The 20096-nt window shown below is 32.6% G+C and overlaps 2 protein-coding genes and 1 non-coding gene across 5 annotated transcripts; 1 reads left to right on the forward strand and 2 right to left on the reverse strand.

The window, feature by feature from the left end:
* Positions 1 to 1739: 1739 nt before the first annotated feature.
* TRNAV-AAC lies at positions 1740 to 1813 on the reverse strand. The gene has a single exon. It is a non-coding gene; the product is annotated as a tRNA-Val (tRNA).
* Positions 1814 to 1878: 65 nt separating this feature from the next.
* LOC120083559 (THO complex subunit 4A-like) lies at positions 1879 to 7648 on the forward strand. Of its 2 annotated transcripts, XM_039039373.1 has the most exons (7): positions 1879 to 2158; positions 2348 to 2494; positions 2593 to 2661; positions 2745 to 2926; positions 5786 to 6146; positions 6229 to 6352; positions 6520 to 7648. In XM_039039373.1, exons 1-5 carry the CDS (start codon positions 1994 to 1996, stop codon positions 5952 to 5954), a joined length of 732 nt encoding a protein of 243 aa, XP_038895301.1. In that variant the 5' UTR covers positions 1879 to 1993; the 3' UTR covers positions 5955 to 6146; positions 6229 to 6352; positions 6520 to 7648. The 2 variants fall into 2 exon arrangements, with proteins under 2 accessions (XP_038895301.1, XP_038895300.1); XM_039039372.1 differs by having other exon boundaries at positions 5786 to 6352.
* A 6104-nt stretch (positions 7649 to 13752) lies between these two features.
* On the reverse strand, positions 13753 to 19878 carry LOC120083202. Of its 2 annotated transcripts, none has more exons than XM_039038853.1 (11): positions 19501 to 19878; positions 18407 to 18491; positions 17240 to 17436; positions 16823 to 16908; positions 15431 to 15476; positions 15282 to 15338; positions 15020 to 15074; positions 14798 to 14898; positions 14543 to 14606; positions 14333 to 14472; positions 13753 to 14170 (listed from the first exon to the last, which is right to left on the reverse strand). In XM_039038853.1, exons 1-11 carry the CDS (start codon positions 19576 to 19578, stop codon positions 13997 to 13999), a joined length of 1083 nt encoding a protein of 360 aa, XP_038894781.1. In that variant the 5' UTR covers positions 19579 to 19878; the 3' UTR covers positions 13753 to 13996. The 2 variants fall into 2 exon arrangements, with proteins under 2 accessions (XP_038894781.1, XP_038894782.1); XM_039038854.1 differs by having other exon boundaries at positions 13781 to 14170; positions 14333 to 14466; positions 19501 to 19876.
* Positions 19879 to 20096: the final 218 nt, after the last annotated feature.

Genomic DNA, 20096 nt, shown 5'->3' on the forward strand with positions numbered 1-20096 from the left:
AGGAGTTCCTAACTCACTCAGGATTGAGGTTATGTTACCTATGGTCATCCTAGTGAAGTGAAGTCTCTGTCATGAATGGTGTTATATAACAAGACGTTAAAACTTCGTGGTCAGATCTTATACAAACTCTTTGTATAGGATGCCCCAGCTCGCATGTCCCCAACACGAATGATTAGGATCAGACCATCTATGACAAGTCACAACAGTTGTGACCATTCTACAAAGCGGGTCGCATCCGTATCGTTACCAGGATAAGGTTTCCCTCCTATATCCATATACTACAGACCATTTTGGTTATCACTCAAGATATGATCTACTTGTATGTCATCACATACATGCTTGAGTCACATACAGATAACCATGGATTTTATGTTTATTGGTTTGTGGTAAAGTAAATAAAACAAGTAAATGAAATACAAGATGTGAAGTAAATATCATATATTATACAACACAAGCGTTTGTATAAACTGTTTATAAACTATAGAACACGAGACTTTAGGGCATCAACCCCAATAGATTCTCATTCGAGAAATTGAAACGCTTGAAAGTATGAGGCTTTGGTTTGCGGAGGTGTTGATCGTTGTTGTTGTTCTTGATCACAATCATTCTTTTCTTATTTCTTGTAAGCAGAACACATTCTTTCTTTTCTTTATCTCTTTCACTCTCTTTTTCACTCTTTCCTTGAAGAAATTCTCTTGTAAGGTAATGGGGAAGAGAGTTTATACTTCCTTTTATAACTTCAATTTTGAAGTCAAAACAAGACAGTATTGTTTGTCATCTGGCAAAAATTTGTCGAGAAATCAGATTTTCAACATCTTTTTGTAAAATATCTGTAGTTGCTTTGCAATCAACATACATTAAAAAACTTTTGTTTATTAAATCACTTTGGAATTTGTTTATACATAAAAGAATTGATATATTTTTTTTAATGGTTGAATAATTTTTTTTTAGATCCTAGTCAAATACCCTAGTGATATATAATTAGTTGTTATTGACCATTGATGGACTGTTTGACAATGCCACCATATCCTATATCTGATACATCTATTTCTACTGTGAGTGATGCATGTGTGTTGATGATGTATATATTTTCTCTTAACTTGTTTTTTCCATCCCATCAATTTCTTTTTTTTCCCTCTTTATATATATATCTCCCTCTTTACTTCTCAAATCGCAGTTACAAATTAAACCCAAAAATCAAATTCCATTTTTAATTTCTAACAACAATATTTTCGATTAATACATTGAGTTTATCTTAAAATTTTGGGACGTCACAATGTATATATTGGATTGACCTATCTCAAGAGAAAATATTAAGAGTAACCAATCTTAACTTTAAACTCATAATTGTTGCAATCTATTCTATATTATCAAATAAGTTTTATTTTAAAAATTCATTAAGAAAGGTATTTCGATACAGTTGATGAAATATAAAACGTATGTATGGTATAAAATTTATGAGATTAAAGGAAATTAAAGTTATATTTTGTAAAGTTTTGTGAATTTTTGTAGAGTCCTTCATTAGTCATGTTGTAGGTTAATCAAATTTAAAACTTTGAAAAGCTTGATATTATTGAACCAAAATATCAATTTTTTTATTGTTAAAAAAGACTAAAATATTGTAAAAGGACTAAAATATTTTTTTTAATAAAAAAATATGAATTAAAATGATTTAGAGTAGTAGGGCAGTAATGATTTAGATGAGTAGGGCAATAAATTAAAAATTAAAAAAAAAAAACTGGCGTCGCCCAGATTCGAACTGGAGACCTTCAGTGTGTTAGACTGACGTGATAACCAACTACACCACGACACCTGTTGTAATTCTTTTATACAAAATAGTAAAAATAGAAAAGAAAAAAGAAGAAAACTCAGTAATTTGATACCACGAGTTCTTCACAATTGGCTTCTTCCCCGATTGCTCACAACATCACATCGTTTCGTCTGAACCCTAGAAATTGTCTCTGCTCTCTGAATCTCCGATCCACCACCACCAATGGCGGAGCCTCTCGACATGAGCTTAGATGATATCATTAAGAACAACAAGAAATCCGGATCCTCAAACTTCAGAGGTCGTGGCGGAGCTTCTTCTGGACCAGGTCCTTCTCGCCGTTTTCGCAATCGTGGTCTTAACAGAGCAGCGCCTTATTCTAATGCCAAGGTGAAGGATTTGGGTTTTAACATCCCGCTTTCGCTGAATCTTACTACCATCGCCATCCTCTACCTCTTCTTCTTCTACTACTTCTACTTCTACTTCTACTTCTACTGCCAGTTTCTCAGTTCTTTTCAAAACGGACTTGGGTATTTTCTTTTTTTTTTTTTTAATGTTTTAAAAAACCTGGGGGTTTAGGCGCCCGAGACGGCTTGGTCACACGACATGTTTGTAGATCATGGTGCGGCATATCCTTCACAGCCTCCACGGGCCTCTGCTATTGAAACTGGCACCAAGCTTTATGTTTCTAATTTGGATTATGGTGTCTCAAATGAGGATATCAAGGTATTTCAGTTTCGGATTTGAGATTTTGAACATGAGCGAGTTCTTGTTTTCTTTTTCTTGTATGGATTGTTAAGGCTCGATTCTAATTTTATGTGCAGGAACTGTTTTCTGAAGTTGGTGATCTCAAACGGTATTCTATCAATTACGATAAAAGTGGGAGATCAAAGGTATGTTTCAAGTGTGCCATACGCAAGGGCTCTTTTATGCCTTTAGCCATATCCTTACATTTGTTTGGATTTTTTCTTCTTAGGGAACAGCGGAAATTGTTTTTTCACGACAATCAGATGCTCTTGCTGCTATAAAGAGATATAACAATGTTCAGCTAGATGGGAAACCCATGAAGTTGGAGATTGTAGGAACTAACATCGTCACACCTGCTGTGCCTGCTTCGTCTAATGCCGGTTTTGGGAATCCAAATGGATTTCCGAGAGGGTACTCATTTCTTCAATTCACATGTTCTTATTTCTATTTTTCCGATTTATGTTTGCAATTGCAAAAAAATCATCTACTAACACAGTTAATGGTATGCGTTCAGATGTTGATACAAATTTATTTGCCTTACAATAACTTTGTAAGGCTATGATTCAAGCAATTGTTTTCTAGAGTTGTATTGAGGTTTAACGTGGATTTCTCAACATTTTCTTGTTGTTCTGACTTAGTTCATGGCTAAATCCTTTTTTTCATTATTTTTTGACATTGTCCCGTGAAAGTTTTGAAAAGATCAGATTAAACATGAAAATATTAAATTACGACAGCTCGTCAAGATATGTGTGTACAGTGTTCTTACTACTTAGAGAAGGTATTTTTCTTGTAACAACTAAGGATGTAGTAAATAGTAATCAATATGTGTCTCGAAGAAAGAGGGTTACACTTGTATGAGGAAAATAGGGAATATAGAGGGGAAAATGTAAGAGAGAGCACACACTCTCTTTTTATTTTATTTTTTATTTTTTATTTTTTAATATTCATGAGTGTCCAAGCTAGTTTATGCATGCCTCATCTAATCTCATGGGACAACCTGCCTAATCCTGCAACATTTGAGTGTCAAAGAAACTTGTAAGATATTAAATCTTAGGTAGGTGGCCACCATGGATTGAACACATCCCTCTTAGCCCTTCATCAAACTCAAGGCCCTTTATTTATCTTAGGCCAACCCATGATGGTTCACACATCTATATTTATAATCAATAATTGAACTTTCATTGAGAAAAAGTACATTGTATCCATGACTTAAATTGTGGGTGTCTAACCAACTTATTCACACCTTGGCTAATAGTATTAAAAAAACCACATGAACCTACCTTTGATGTTGGAAAACTGGATATAAGTATCTTTAGCTATTTGAGTGTAGGTCTACAACTCATCTAGTTGGATCACTACACGAATTTATTGTGGATTAAACTTACAAGATTTTCCAGTGAATGACATTAAGGGCCTGTTTGACTTGAGAATTTTTTTTCCCTAAAAAGCTCATTTTTATTGAAACATTTTTTTTATAAAAACTGATTAAAATACATTTGAAAAGCTGTTTTGAATGGTTACCAAACACTCTAATTTCTTCCAAAATGACTTTTTTTTTTAAAAAAAAAAAAAAATTAAACCCTTGACAATGTGTTCCAAACACACCCTAAGTGTTCAAGTCCTACCATATTTTTTGCGAAAAGAACTTGATCTGGATTCCTTTCTTTTGCACGCCAACCTTATAGAAAAGAGTTTAGATAATGATAACTTGGATAGTCTATTGACCAAGTTTATTGAATTGAAGATGAAAGATCTCTAGTTACAAGAAATTAGTTTTTGTGGCATTGTCAGAGTGCATGCTATTATTGTGGGCCATTGGGGGGAGAATAATAATAGGATCTTTACAGGGTTTGAGAGGTCTTTCGGTGGTACAGCGTCTCTTTGTGAGTGTGGTGACAAAGCTATTGCGTAATTACTTGGGTCTTGTTTGCTCCATGTTTTTTGGGCTATTTTTATATGTCCTTATATTCTTTTTTTTCTTTTTCTCAAGTTTTTTTTTCCATAAAAAAAATAATAGTTTTAGTATGGAAGTGTTTGCTGCTTGAACATGAATACAGCTAAATGGTATTTACTCTCACCCTGATTTAATTTTATGCAAAAAGAAAAAACTTGAGAAAAAAAAAAATTAAACCCTTGACAATGTGTTCCAAACACACCCTAAGTGTTCAAGTCCTAACATATTTTTTGCGAAAAGAACTTGATCTGGATTCTTCTTTTGCACGCCAAACCTTATAGAAAAGAGTCTAGATAATGATAACTTGGATAGTCTATTGACCAAGTTTATTGAATTGAAGATGAAAGTCTCTAGTTACAAGAAATTAGTTTTTGTGGCATTGTCAGGAGTGCATGCTATTATGTGGGGCCATTGGGGGAGAATAATAATAGGATCTTTACAGGGTTTGAGAGGTCTTCGGTGGTACAGCGTCTCTTTGTGAGTGTGGACAAAGCTATTGCGTAATTACTTGGGTCTTGTTTTGCCTCCATGTTTTTGTGGGTTATTTTTATATGTCCTTATATTCTTTTTTCTTTTTCTCAAGTTTTTTTTCCATAAAAAAAATTAATAGTTTTAGTATGGAAGTGTTTGCTGCTTGAACATGAATACAGCTAAATGGTATTTACTCTCCACCCTGATTTAATTTTATGCAAAAAGTGAAATGTTAACGAAGCCTGCCTCATTAACATCTGGTCTATCACGGAGAGATTTTAATTGTGTGATGTTTCGTAGAGGCCTTTCCCTTCTTTACCTTGGTTCCCCCCATGACTTCTGCCTGCCTCTTGAAGAGTTATGGTAGTTATGTTGTGCAAGTGATCATGCATTTGCTAGTGCACATTTTGATAGGAACGCAATTAGGAATAGTGTAAGGGCATATTAGTAATTAGATGGGGGAGGTGGTAATGGCATTTAGTTATAAATAGATGGAGGAGGAAGGATGGAGTTGGGCATCTAGTGAGTGAACTACTCCTTGAGAGTGATCTCAAGAGGGAGGGTGCAAGTATCTTGAATTTTACTTTTGCCTATTATAATTTCTTGATATTGCAACATATTAGTTTCCTATATTTTCTCTGTTCGGATACCAAACATATTTCAATTTTATGGGGATGACCCTGGTCTTTTAATGCTTCAGTTGGTGCTAAAGTATTCAGTGTTAATTATGTTTTATGTATTTTAAATAAAATTGCTAAATTCTAGGTTTCTCATCCAATTTTGATTGCTATTATAGATTCTCTTAATCAGCACATGTTTAATAAATTTTCATTTGATATTAACAGTGGACGTGCACTGGGCCGAAACCGGGGTGGTGGACGAGGACGTGGTCCTGGAAGAGGAGGCCGTGGACGAGGGAGTGGAAGTGGTAGAGGTCGTGGTGAGAAGTTATCAGCCGAAGATCTAGATGCTGATTTGGAGAAGTACCATGAAGAAGCAATGCAGATCAATTAAATCATTTGGTGTCATTTTCTGGGGCTTGATATCCCTAACTTTGTTAGGTGCTTGATGAAAAATGTGACAAGGACACGGTTTTCTATTTTGCGAGTCATATCATGAAGCCCTGACCTTGAGAGAACTGCTAGACCTTGCTAGGATGTGGAGTTTGGGCTTGAATTGTTGTTTGTTGCAGTAAACTATAAAGAGGTGTTCATATATGCTTGAGTTTGTAATCTCCAGTTACTTATCTATTTTAATCTGCACCAATCCTCTTTATTTTCCATGAAAGTTGCACTGGAACTGGGAAAGTCCTCACACTCCTTGTCTACATGGAAGGATTTGGGTGCATGACATGGGAAGTATTGGTCCCAACAAAATCGACCACATCTTCTGGTGTTGAGGCCAAAGTTCTGGTACACGGTTTCTTAATCATAATTCCTTGTTAGAATGATAGATACAGATATAGCTGACAATCTTTTCTGTATATGTTAATTATTGGGTTCTGACTGCAGAATTTCTACTTTATTGCATTGCAGTTGGTTTTATGAATTAAAAGTAATGTGTTAGAATTGGTATGCAGTTACCAACTGTTGGCATGGAGAGGGAGGGAGGGGTGTGGAGATGATTACCAACTGTTCAGGAGTTGGCATTGACTTTTGAGGCCCCTGAACCATAGAGTTAGAATTGGTATGCAGTTAGAAATCAGTGGTGCTTTTACCTTTACTTCAGTATTGTGTATGCCTTTTACTTTCCTGTGGTTGTAGTATGACAACTAATATAGGCTGCAGTCTTGTTTCTTCCGCTAATTTTGTTTGAGAATATTCCAGAATTTTTCTTTCAATAAATAGAAAGCAACGCATATACCATACAGTAATTTTGGCGTTTTGAACTTTTGAGTCTCTTTTCTGTTTTTCATGTTAATTTATTTTAGCTTTAAAATCCTTAGAAACCCTACAAGTAGAGGAACTATGATACTGTCATTGGACTCCAAGGGTAGAAACTCTATTGCAGTATTGGTCGGTCAGAGTAGGAGGACCAACACTGAAGCTGGGTATAATTAGTTGTTCTTATCAAAGAAAAAAAAACATTGAAACTAGATATAATTTAGATTTTACGGAACTTATCAATTTTAGTTCTTAGATTTTGTTTCTATATTATTGTTATCATTCAGATTTGTAACTTTTTACTTATGTTTCACATTTAGTTTCCACTTTCCACATTCGTTGAAGAAATGTAGATGATTGAACTGTAAGGCCCCCTATTATACATACATATAAAAGAAGGGGTAAAAGGAGTATTTGGGAGGAAATATTCGTAGTGTTAGTTTGGCTGGTGGGGACCACAGGAGTGGAGTTCATTGGGAAGGTGGGGATCGTGAAGAATGACAGGTTTAAGAAGGGTTTCTGCATACCGCGAGGGACATCGTGATTGTAACCAAACTTGGCTTATGGGGAGAGGATTTCCAGCCCTTTAGAAAGTCCTGGTTCGCTTTAGTTCATTTCGATATTTCCTTATTGTTCTTCTTGCTAAATTCTACTGTATTTTCCCTTGAGTATATAAATAAACACATCAGAGCATTGCTCTGTTCTTGGGAGTGTGTTTGTTGGGAATTTCTGCTTGCAGGGTTGGAGGATTCCTAACATGAACATTACCAGAGTCGTATTCTATTCAATTGAAAGATCAAGTATGAACTTCAGTCCCTATGTCAATCATAGGGGTAAAACAATGAATTTACTTCAAATCCAATCCTTTTGCAATAGATTTTGACAGAAGTAGCAATAGTAAGGTGGGAAATAGTTGAAGCCAAAGTTCATTAGCTTTACATCTTGCTTGACTTTTGCATAATCTCTGCATACTTGTTGATGGATGAGGATTGGGAAGCTTCCTTTAAATGTAGAGGAAGGGAGGTTCTGGAAGCCATTGGTTGGCAATTACTGCTGCTATCTCAAAGATTTGTTGACCATGGGATGGTACAAGTAGTATAATATGTATTGAAATCTCTAAAACCAAATGAAACAGCTTTTCAGGAAAGGATCGTCAAATCTATTTGAAGCTTGTGAGGAAATTATTAGTTGAGACTTTGTAGGGTTCTTGCAGCTTTGAAATGATGAGAAGTGCTTTTTTTTTCTTCTTCCCATCTCTTAGAGATGGTTTAGGTAGCTGTAGAGTTGTGGTATTTTTTGTTTAATGAGTTAGTAGGAGAAGATTTATTTGGAGATGGTCCTTTGAAAACTCTTTTACATGTTTGTTTGTTCTACAAAGTATTAAGTGTTTCAACATGGCCTCAAGTTATTGACTGAACATATTTCTTGGGTGGTTATCCCTTTAAGATGATGGTAATTGCTTGCCCAACTCCTACCCTGGAACTTCCTAATTTTATCCTGTGAATTATTCTCTTTGTTTTAATATTACAATCCAAATTGAGGGTGGATATGGGGGTTGTATCAATTTAAATCCTAAATTAAGAATTGTATCAATAGGAAATTCGGAGTTGTATCAATTTTAACCTTGGATTTGTGAGTTATATCAATTTAAATTCTAAATTTTCATAAGTGTATTCAAATAAAATATAATGGAGGATTTAAGTTGATATAATTATGCAAGTTTAGGGTTTAAATCTATACATTTATAAAAGTTTAGGATCTAAATTGATACGATTATTAGTTTGGAGGTTAAATTGATACAACTCTCAAAATTCAAGATTTAAATCGATATAATTATTAGTTTAAAGTTTATATTGATACAACATTGAAAGTTCATGGATATCTATTGATATTTACGTATTTTTTAAGATCTCTTGGTTACAAATACATATTATATGATAGTTAGCTATGTTTGTCGTGGCGGGAACTTGTAGTTTATTATGGGTGAGTCTAACAAATCTTTTAATTTAACCACTTCTTAGAAAAACAATCTTATTAAAATCTTTTTAATAAAGATTAATTAAATTTCTTGTGTTTTCTTGCAAATTTAGGTGGCTTTGATCACGTTGTTTGATTTCATCTTCAAAATTGATTCTACCAAATGCTAAAACATTTTACGGTGATTTTGAAGTTAGGTCTAACCAATCGCTCTAGATATATCTTTTTTATTTATTTATTTTGTTTTTGGATGAACAAACTTTAAGTGATTCTTTTAAGTAATATTCTTAATCAATTTGATTAGTCATAATGCTTTTGGTACATGTGTAGTTTAGGGATCGTTTGTTCCTAGATTTTCATGAAGTGGGCATCATTTTGCTGTTGTAAGATGTCTTGACATCTAAAGATTCTCGGACGTCTTAGAATGTTCGGATGGAGGGCATCAGGAGTCTTGGATGTCCTCTTGAAAGATGGATTTTTTAGATTCTCGAGTTGAGAGTAGTCTCATTTTCCATTTTTGTCCTTTCTTTTTATTTCATTATATATATACACATACACTGTCAACCACCTATATTATATATTTTTAGTTATATCGTAATTCTTATTATTTTTTAGCAATAAATTAAAATTAATTTAAATGAATATTTATTTTATAAAAAAAATCTTAAATTATGATATATTATTTTACTAAGAAAAAAAACATATAAAAACAATATAAATTATATTAATTTTAAAAGAAATTCAAATTGATAAAAAAAACAAATATGTTATATAAGTTCAAATTATATTAAATTAATTATAAATTAATAAATAGTCATAAGGACATTCTTGGAATATTATGTAAATTGAAGACATTTCCAAGTAGAAATCCTACAAAAACAAGCACAGTTATTAAAATATTTTCAGGTATCTGTAAAAATATTCTTACAAAACAAACATGGTAATCTAAAGATGTCAGACATCCATAATTTTTAATATCTGTAACTTCGAGTATCTAAGATTCTAGTTATTTGCAAAGCCAAACGACCCCTTAATGTCATTTTCCACACTACTCTTTTCCTCCATTGTTGCACTTTATGTACAACTGCCCATGAAACATCAAGCTATTCATTGTTAGATTTTGGAAAGAAACTATTCTCTCCTTTGGGTGGTTGATCACCCATACTAACAAGATTATCAACTTTTTCAATTTCCAAAAAAATAGGACACGACACGTTAGAGCATGTTATTTTTTTAATAAAAATAAATACATGTGAGCATAATTTGACACATTGTACACATATGAGTACAATTTGACACATGGTGCACATATATTTAACAAAAGGAAGGAAAAAACAGAAATGGGAAAAAAGGAAAATTGTGTTATGTGATTTTTTTTTTTAAATTTTATTTTAAGAATTATGGTTTAAGTCTTGAGGGTGAAGCGGGTTAGTATGGAAAAAGTGTGTACAAATCTTATAACTTGGAAAAGCTTCACCGGACAATTAGTTTAGCTTAAAATGTCTCTTAAATGTTCTGCTCATAGTGAGAATTGTTTCGTTGTTTTTTTTTTCTTAAAAAAAATTGCATATGAAGTGTTCTTGACGTGTCCCTAACATATCTTAGACGTGTCTTGATATATCGAAAACTAAAATAATCATAATAAAATAATAGACAAGTCGATTTGCATGTCAAAAACATGTCGGAGGAATGTTAGTGTCCAAACACACTTGCTCATTTTAAAAATGTCGCTATTTTATAGCTCGCATACACTCTCACAGGCCATCCATTCACGGATGGTAAAAGAACCACGTGAATGCACTTTGGCCCTTTTATCAAGCATGTGGGACAAAAGGAAAGATTGCCTCTTCACTGATAAGGAACGCACTTTTGATATGTTTTTTTATCATCTTATCTTTGTTGCTATGACTTGATTCAAATGTACATCTTTTTATACTTCATATAGTTTCAACTCCCTTTTGACCAAATAGGGATCAAGTATAAAAAGATGGGTGATTGAAAAATAATTTGCCAAAAAAACTAGTGGGCTAGAAACTATTTACAAAAATAGTGTACAAAATTTTGTCCTTATTGAATTTAGTCTTTTAGTTGAATTCCTTAAGATTCAGCCTCTACAAGATACTGAAATACTACGCACCTTATCACTTCAGTGCCACGTGCAAGACTATATCAGACCTGCTGGTTGAACTAAAAAACGTGTTCTTTTTTTTTTTTTTAAGTTCAATTTCAAAATTCTTTGAACTAAAATTTTGTCCTCATTATTATTTTTTTGGTAAAAAAGAAAAAGTAATAATAACTATGAATTTTGTAGGTGAGAAATTTTACTAAAATATTAAAATAATTTCAATGAAATTGACTTTTAAGAAAATGAAAATAATTTCAAAATCCTAACTATTTCAAACTAATTTTGGCAAAAATAAATAAATTAGCATGATCAAAGTTTAAAATATTAACATGGACAAGAGTTTGTTAATCTCAAGAGAAGAAGCCTACTTCGAGAAAAAAGAAATTTAAACCAAATCAAATCTTAAACAATTATTATAAATACTTAATGAAATCCATCTTTCAAATAATTTTTAGCATACTTTATTTGTATAAATACTTTAAGAACCAAACCAAACCAAAACCAAATTCAATGCAGATTATTTCTAAAATCTCTTTATTTCTCTATATCTTGTCATGCTCAAAGACCAACATCAATAATTCTTTTCATCAAAACACAATATAAACAATAATAATAGAAATATATAATATATAAAAGTTATACCTCACCTACTAAAATGAAGTTCAATTTCAAAATTGGTGGTGTAACATAGTAATTTTAGATCTCACCTACAAAATTCATAGTAATTATTTTTTAAAAAAAGAAAAGTAGTAGAGTAAATGTACAAACTTCACAATTTGATGGACCAATGTGGAAAATAAAAGGATTTAGTAATTATTATGAAATACACCATGGAAAAAAGGACTTTTCTGCAAAAAAAAAAAAAAAGATTTTTTTTTTTAAAAAAAAAAAAAAAAAAAGAACAAAGTTTAGTTCAACAAAGGACAAAATTTTAGTTCGAAGACAGAATTTTGAAATTGAACTTAAAAAAATAAGCAATGGAATAACAACAAAAAAACAAATGTCGTTTAGTTCAACTAGCAAGTTTAATGTAATCTTCCACGATGGGTAATGTTTCAGTCTCTTATAAATTTTAAGAAACGGCCTTCCAAAAAACTAAATTTTCAGGCTATTTTTGTAAATAGTTTTCAGTCCACTCATTTTTTACAAATACTTTTTCAATCACTCCTATTTTTATACTCAATCCACCAAATGGAGAAGGATTTTTTTTTTTTTTTTTTTGGTAACTCCTTTGGTTTAGGATATCTTACCTTTTATAAAATTTCATATATACTTTTTATATTGTTTATTATTTGTTTGTTAAATAGAATCATAAAGATATATTGTCTCTCAATATAATTTAATATCGATTAAACCTTTATCTCAAGTTCTCAACCATCAATGGATGGATATGGTTGGGAATTAAGTTTCAGACAAACTGTCTCTTTTATTTTGGATTGTTGAACTTTTCAGTTAGATTATTATGCTCTTTTTTCGTTCGTTCGTTTTTTTTTTTTTTTTTTTTTCACCTAAAACTGTAGTGTTTTGTTTTCTATTTTCTACCTGTGTTAGAAAAACCAAAAAAACAAAATAAAAAATTAAGAATTTGTTTGATAACTATTTCGTTTTTGGTTTTTAAAAATTAAACCTATTTCTTTCCAAATTTTTACAATGTTGAATTCTTAGCTAAATTCCAAATTCCAAAAACAATTTTTTTAAATTTTTTTATTTTTTTTTTTTAGCTTTCAAATTTTGACTTTATTTTTTAAACCATTAATTAAAAGTAAATAACAAAAGAAAAAAATTTGAAGACTGAAGTAATGTCTATAAGTTTAAATTTTTAGTTTACATTTTTATCCAGCCATTTGAGTGGAACTTGCAACATTCTCTCTTGTTCATACAGATCAATACCATTAAAAATGATCTACAATATTATTCCTTCTTCGGACGTCCACTTTGTCATTGTTTAATTTTTTGTTGTCTGGTCACACATGATGTATCTACTTATAGTATTTTTGCCCCTGCTCGGTAATTCCGTAGCAGGTTTTTTCGGACGTTTTCTAGGATCAGAAGGAACCACTATAATCACCACTACGTGAGTTGTACTTACAATATATAAAATGCAGGTGCATGCTATTAAAAATGATGTACAATAACACATTCAATAAATAGGCTAATTACATGTCATAGTCTATATTGTTTCAAGTACTATTTTAATTTAATTTCTATTGTTTACAAATTTTCCATTTAGTCCCTCAACAAGACTCAGTTTTATTATTATTATTTTTTTTCATGTTAGTTTGGCAGATTGCAGGGCTATTTTCTTCTCACATATGGCCATGAACTTGCAGAATAAGAAAGTATTGTTGCTTGCTATCAACAAGATTTTGAACATAAAGAAAAAATAAACAAATTTGCACCTTTTTCTGTAGAAACCCTACCAGATTTATTACTCTATTTAAACTCATTACCAAGTCAATAAATGGATATATATAGACATAGAAAGACCAATTCAACACTCTTCTCATAAACCATAAATGTCCCACACCCACTTAATGGTGCTTGGCACCAATCAGATCAATATAATGTTCAAACTTTCATTTATTACTTCTTGACTCTTGCCTTGAAGATAATTTCAAGATGTTTTAAATCTTGAAAGAGACCAAATAGGAGAAGACAACAAAATTGCATATTAACTTGATCAAACATATCTATTTTCATACTTATTCTTACTTGCATATAGGAAATATATCTTCCTATCTAGCTTGTAAATGCTAACTATTCTAGTAAATCTTCAGAACCTACAATATTTTACCCCCCAAAAAAAATCCATTCATTGGTGCTCTAATGAAGAAATCAACCAAGGGAAATTTCCATTGAATCAAATAATGTTCTTTTTTTTTTTTTTTTTTTTATTGGTTGTTGTCTCCTCTTGGACACTTGGCAATAAAAGCTGGGAATGAAAGTCCTCACAAGATGGGTTTGAATCAGTAAAAGATACATACACACACAGGCCCCAGCAAAAAGGGGGACAGCATGACCTGAGGGTAAAATATGTCTGTGTACATATACAAACTTATGAGTTTCTGTGCCTAGAAAGACTTGTGCCGTTTCGGATTCTCAAATCTCGAAAAGACGAATCGAAACAAGGAAAGAAATACTGCCCTTATACATGATATTACGAAGTTCCAACAAGATGAGGGCCAGTACCATGGGTATAATAATCTGAAAAATAGGCTTATAAGATGCCTAGGATATCGTCCAACCTGTACCAAAAATCCTTGATCAAACTAATATTTTTTAGCATAACAATACTACTATTGTACATGCACCCCGGAAAAGGTTGGAGAAAGTATAAAGTTATTAAGTTCCAAATGCTTAAAACCTGTTTTCATTGTGGAATGAGTTTTGGGTCAATCAATACTTACTGGAAATAGCAAATCGAGTGCATCCCATGCAGCATGTCGAACAGCTCTGGTTGGATACATAGGGCCACCGGGAGAGGTGAAGCTATACAAACAAGTTTTTAGCCTTGTACTTGTAGTCATTCTGAGTTCCATACCTATAACTTGATAGACTTGATTAGAATTAGAACAATTCGCTAGGAACTGTTGAATGTTAATCAGTCAGCCAATTACCTTGGAGAACAATCAGGTGTGAAAGATAATGCAGCAGTACAGGTTCCACCTTCAACTTTTGAATCTGACCAATGCAATATTTTGATACCATTATGGAACTTGTCAGATGTATTTTAACCATAAAAGCAGCAGAACAAGCTATATGATATAAGACTATTACAAAAAACTAAAAAATGGTAATTTAAATATATATGATTATCGAAATCTTTGTTTAAACAAAAAGATGTTCTAACAGAAACATTTAACGAAATTTACCTGATCAGTAAGTTCAATCACAAACAAGTCAGCTGGACCACCAACTAGTATAGCATTTGGGAAAGGAGGAAATTGCTTCAAAAAACTCTCGAGCTTACCATCTGAAACACAGCAAGGTTATTATATACAGATGGGCACCCAAGTACTAAAACCTTAGTGGGGAAAAAAGTCACCTTACAAATCGGAATAGATTTCCAAATGACATTTATAGCTAAAGCTCACCTGAATCATAGAAAATTAAGAACCGTGAAAGTAAAAGAAAAAGATCTCTTTGAACCTGCCATTGACAAAAAGGAAAACCGAGAAAAAGATGGGGGAGAAGATAGAAAGGAGTCAATTACAAAACAATTCTCTTATAACAGCTGCAGAAAAGTCACTAAATGTATAACTGTAAAACAATCTAGATTGTATAAATATTCATAACGGAATAAACATAATAACTTACGTCTATCATACAAGATTAAGGAAAACATTCAACTCTAACCTGTATGGGAATTTTGTTCAATCGGGCAGGTTGAAATGCAACTTCTTCAAGAAGATACTGAACATTGATATGAAGGAGTATTAGTACAAGTTACTGAGAATTCACATGTCGCCAAAAGAAGGGAAAAAAATTCTTGACCAAACTCTTACATGAAAGAGAGATTTAAACCGAGTAGTGTTTGCCTGAATATCAAGCCTGAATCAGCATACAAAGGTCATTGCAATAATACTAAATTATCATTCTTATTATATGTCAAAAATGAGGAACATAAATATGTAGCCAGAAGCTGTATGAAACAATGATATCATGCAATCTCTGATGACAATCCATGCATGAGATGCTGATTCCAGTTCAAAAGTTTCAATTCTCCAATGGGAAAGAATATAGGGGAATTAATGAACAAATGCTCCAAACAGTCATTAATCACAGTGAAGCAAATGTCCTCTCCATAATACAAGAGAGAAGACCATAACATAAAGGGTGCACTTACTCATGGGTTAGAATGGATGAACCTGTAATGGATCTAATGTGTTATCAGTACTGACAGATAAATAGAAGCACCTCTTTGATGTTCAATATGAAAACTGGAAGCTAGAGAAATACCTCATTCTAATATTAAGCACAAACAGCATACGTTGGATACCAGTGGAACAAATTGAATACAGAGTCCAACAATTGTTGACCACATGCCAAACATTACAGAGACATGCCACACACTCGTGAGGATATCTCAAATAATTGTTGACACTTGAACTGAAGTATTTGAAATTTATCTAATTACTTTTTACAAAATCAGGGTCATAAAACGGAAGGGCAATAGAAATAAATTTTGAGAGTGAATATCATCGAACTTGTTTTTACAAGCATATGTATATAAATGCATGGATACCTTTTTTTTTTAATAAGATATTATAATCTTTCAGAAATATAATGAGTTTTCACTTGTTCTCAATGTTTTTCAAATATTTTAATTCACGGCATATTATCTCATTAGAGATAAGCAACTAATTTTTTCGTCCTCTAAACCTTTTCCTATGTTTGCCAAATATTTCTATAAGAGGCGTGCTGTATAGAGTAGGCAACTAGTTTTATCAACTTCTTTTACATTGTTTTCACTTTTCAATGTGAAATATCATGACCTAAACAAATTTTCAACATGAGAATCATTTATATGTATAATAAGATCATTATATACATTTAAGAGTGTAGACATTTTAACAGACATATAGAGAGAGTATAAAATGCCTAGAGTCCATGCTGTCCTTGCTTCTTTAAAAATAATATTGAAATGGCTTCAACCATTAAAAATGCATGGAAAACACATTATAAAATGCTTTTATCAATGGTTCTGTAGCTACTAACAAATCATAATAAATTTAAGTAACTGACATTGGTGCCCCGTGCTAGACGAAAATAAGAAATCGATGAAAAGGGAGACTTTGCATGATTGTGCACTACATCAAGATCGAATGATGTTTTAAGAACATTGAAAATTTCCACATGAATGAACTGATATTAACAACAAATTGCTAAACCCATACCAGAAGATATTTGTGGCACCTTGAACAAGAGCTGATGAATTACGGAGGTGAACTTCATCTGAATTTTCAATATCTATTTCAAAGAGCTGCAAGATAGATCTGCATCAGGCACCAAACCTTTCTAATGAAATAGTAGAAAAAAGAAGAAAATAATTCCAATGGCAAATATGTCCAACTTTCAAGAAAAAAGAACTTACTTTGCACTTGCAAATAATAATAAAAGTACAATTCATTTCAATGCAGAATAGTTAGTTAGAGAAACTAAGGGAGCAAGATGGAGGGTTACTTCTTCTAGAAATCTTAGATGGAAAACAGAATAACAAATTATTCCATCATCAAACAGCAAATAAATAATAGCAGTAATCGAAAATGAAAATCACATTGGCTTTAAGAAAATGCATCATCAAGGTCACCCACCCATTTGTGGAATAAGAGGGTGAAAATATGACATGTAAATGATTGGCTCCACAGTTTGACAATCAAATCAAGGATTGGTTTTCCGCTTTCTGGCACCTGAACATAGTAATCAGCAAGAACATCGTAAAAGCATAATGGATCATTCATTCCATGCTCCACAGGTGCAATTGCATCTTCCTCCGTGCTGAGAATTATTTCTGCTTTATAAAGCAGAACATGAGTGGCTAGTGCTCTAACAATATGAAACACCATCTACTCTTAAATCTTATTTTAAACTATGTAAGAAGATTCAACTAGTACGAGCTTTGACAAGCTAGTTAGATGTATTCAATTAATCAACTCTAATAGATGTGATTCCCTATTATATTAGAAGGGAAACAAAAGACCATTCTTCATTTTGTGAATGTTGGTGCAAAATGTTTTTTTTTTAAGAAACAACTACTTTCTTTGAGGGAAAAACATGAAAGAATACAAAGGCACAAAAAGATAAGTTTGCATAAATAATGCAAAATGATAACTTTCGAGGTCCAAAAATTTAACTAGAAAACATTAACTAGGAACGGTTAGAATACATGATTTTAGGCTAATAACAAAAAGTACTATAACTCCACATTTATTTTAAAAATACCCTTATTCTTTCACAAGTTGTAATATTATCATTGACCTTCATAAACATTTCAAAACTACCATTGGACTAGAAAGAATTTAAGATGAAAATTGGGACTTGAAATGGGTGTGACAGTGACTTGGACCCATGTGCTAGTATTCAAGTCCCAATTTGTATTCCAAGTTACCACCACAACGTTTGATGTCCTAATTTTCACCAAGCATACTAACCAATTTCTACTCCAAGGGTAGTATTAAAATGTTTAGGAAAGATCAATGGTAATATTGCAATCCTTAAAAGAATAGGGGTATTGATGGAACCGAGGACAACGTTCAGGTGTACTTCTTGTAATTTAGCCATGATTTCACCATGGATCAAGTTAGTCAATATCCATTTGATCTCAACAAGGATAAGAATTTGAATTAGAAAACTAGCCAATATCTTTTTTAAAACAAGCAAGCAGGGGCCAAAAGGATTTTTAAGAAAACTATAGGACAAAAACATTCATCCAAATGCTATCCCTGTTGTCAAATATAAAATTTTTCATTACCACAACCCACCTTTGGCTCGGTCATCGACTTCTAACGCTATGTCAGCAAACAATTCTTGCAGTACATCTCGCCTCTGTGAAGAGGAAGCTAATGCCTACATTTAAAAATAATAATAATAAATAAAATAAAATAATAAATCTTAACACTACTGATGGTTTCTGATTCACTGCAGGAAAAATGAAACCAAATAGTATAAGCAAGGAGAATTCTTACCTCAGTCTTGCCCTACACTCTCTACTCACCCTTTACAAATTACAATTGCATATCCAGACAAACGCATGTCCTCCCTCTAGAACAGAATACTCTCTTCGGAAGTCCCACAACTTTTTTTTCACCTTCCTAAAGTATGGAAGTAGTTGCAATTTTACTCTCAAACTTTCCATTGAAAAATTGCACCCTCAAACCCATACAAATATTAAAATTGGACCTCAAACTGACCTAATGTAGAATCCTAACAATTATATAATTTTCGGTGTTCAACTTTTAACATTTAGGTTCGGTCCAAGTTTAATACTTGTAGAGGTTCGAATGCTCAGTTTTAATGATGAAAGTTTGAGGGCATAATTACAACCACCACAAGGAAAACAAAAACATAAACAAGCAAACAAGCAAAGAGAAGACGACCTCAGCCTTCCCCTGCATTCACTACTCACCCTTCACTAGTCCCACAATTCCAACAACCAGCCAAAATGCACACCTCGTCCTTCAAAAAGAATACACTCATCTCAAACTAACTCACATCCTAACAATTCCCCTCTTTTACGACTCTTTAGTAAGTTAGTACAATCGGAAGTCTAACATTAGCTTTAATTTTCATCCACGGCAGTTATCTCACATCAAAAACAACAAATGCCACTTGAATTCACAAGCTCGAAAATGCCAGAACTCATTTTAAAAAAATCAATTCACAAGTTAGCAGAACAGGCAACGATGGTTATCGGGCAATGAATCATACCCAATTAAATTCCCAAAAAGGGGAAAAAGACGAAAGTGAAATTCAAATCAAACAGTAAATAAAAAAGGGGAAAAAATCTTCTTAACCGCACAGTACAGTACGGATTATCCAATGGAAAGAAATTGAGATATTCAAAAGAAAAACGAACCCGCTGAAGCTTCTTCTCAATCTTTTGGGACAAAGCGGTAAGATAAGCAGAGCTCCGAGGCGTCGACGCCGGCGACATTCTGATGATGGAGAAGAGTTAACCCTAATCTGGATCAATTGCAGTAAAGAAAGAAGAAGGAGAAAAGTGAGGATGTGGAGGAAGAGTGGAGATGTTTCAGCAACAAGAAAGAAGAAGAAATGAAAAGAGAATGCATGAGAAGATCTAGAGTTGCAGAGAAATGGGTTTTGGAGAAAAAAAATTGAAAAGGAAGAGAGAGGGTTGGTTGATTTGGCGCTCGATGGAGTAAACAGCGTGGGCCGATTTGTGTTAGTGCCGCACGCCACGCCATTCATATGCTTACACGCCCTCTACTTCTCTATAAAATTGTACCTTTTAAGATATCATTTTCGACTCTATACATTATGTTTATTCCATTTTAGGGGTTAAAAGAGAAATATGGATGTTAAAAAGGGCAAAAAAATCGATGGTTTTGAAACTATTCCTATTTAGGAAAAATGGATACTTTTTTGTCTTATTTGAAAATAGATATATTCAATATTATTTTATTCATTCTTTCATCTTGAATGAAGAGACGC

This window comes from Benincasa hispida, chromosome 8, assembly GCF_009727055.1.
Source record: "Benincasa hispida cultivar B227 chromosome 8, ASM972705v1, whole genome shotgun sequence".
Lineage (NCBI taxonomy): Eukaryota > Viridiplantae > Streptophyta > Magnoliopsida > Cucurbitales > Cucurbitaceae > Benincasa > Benincasa hispida.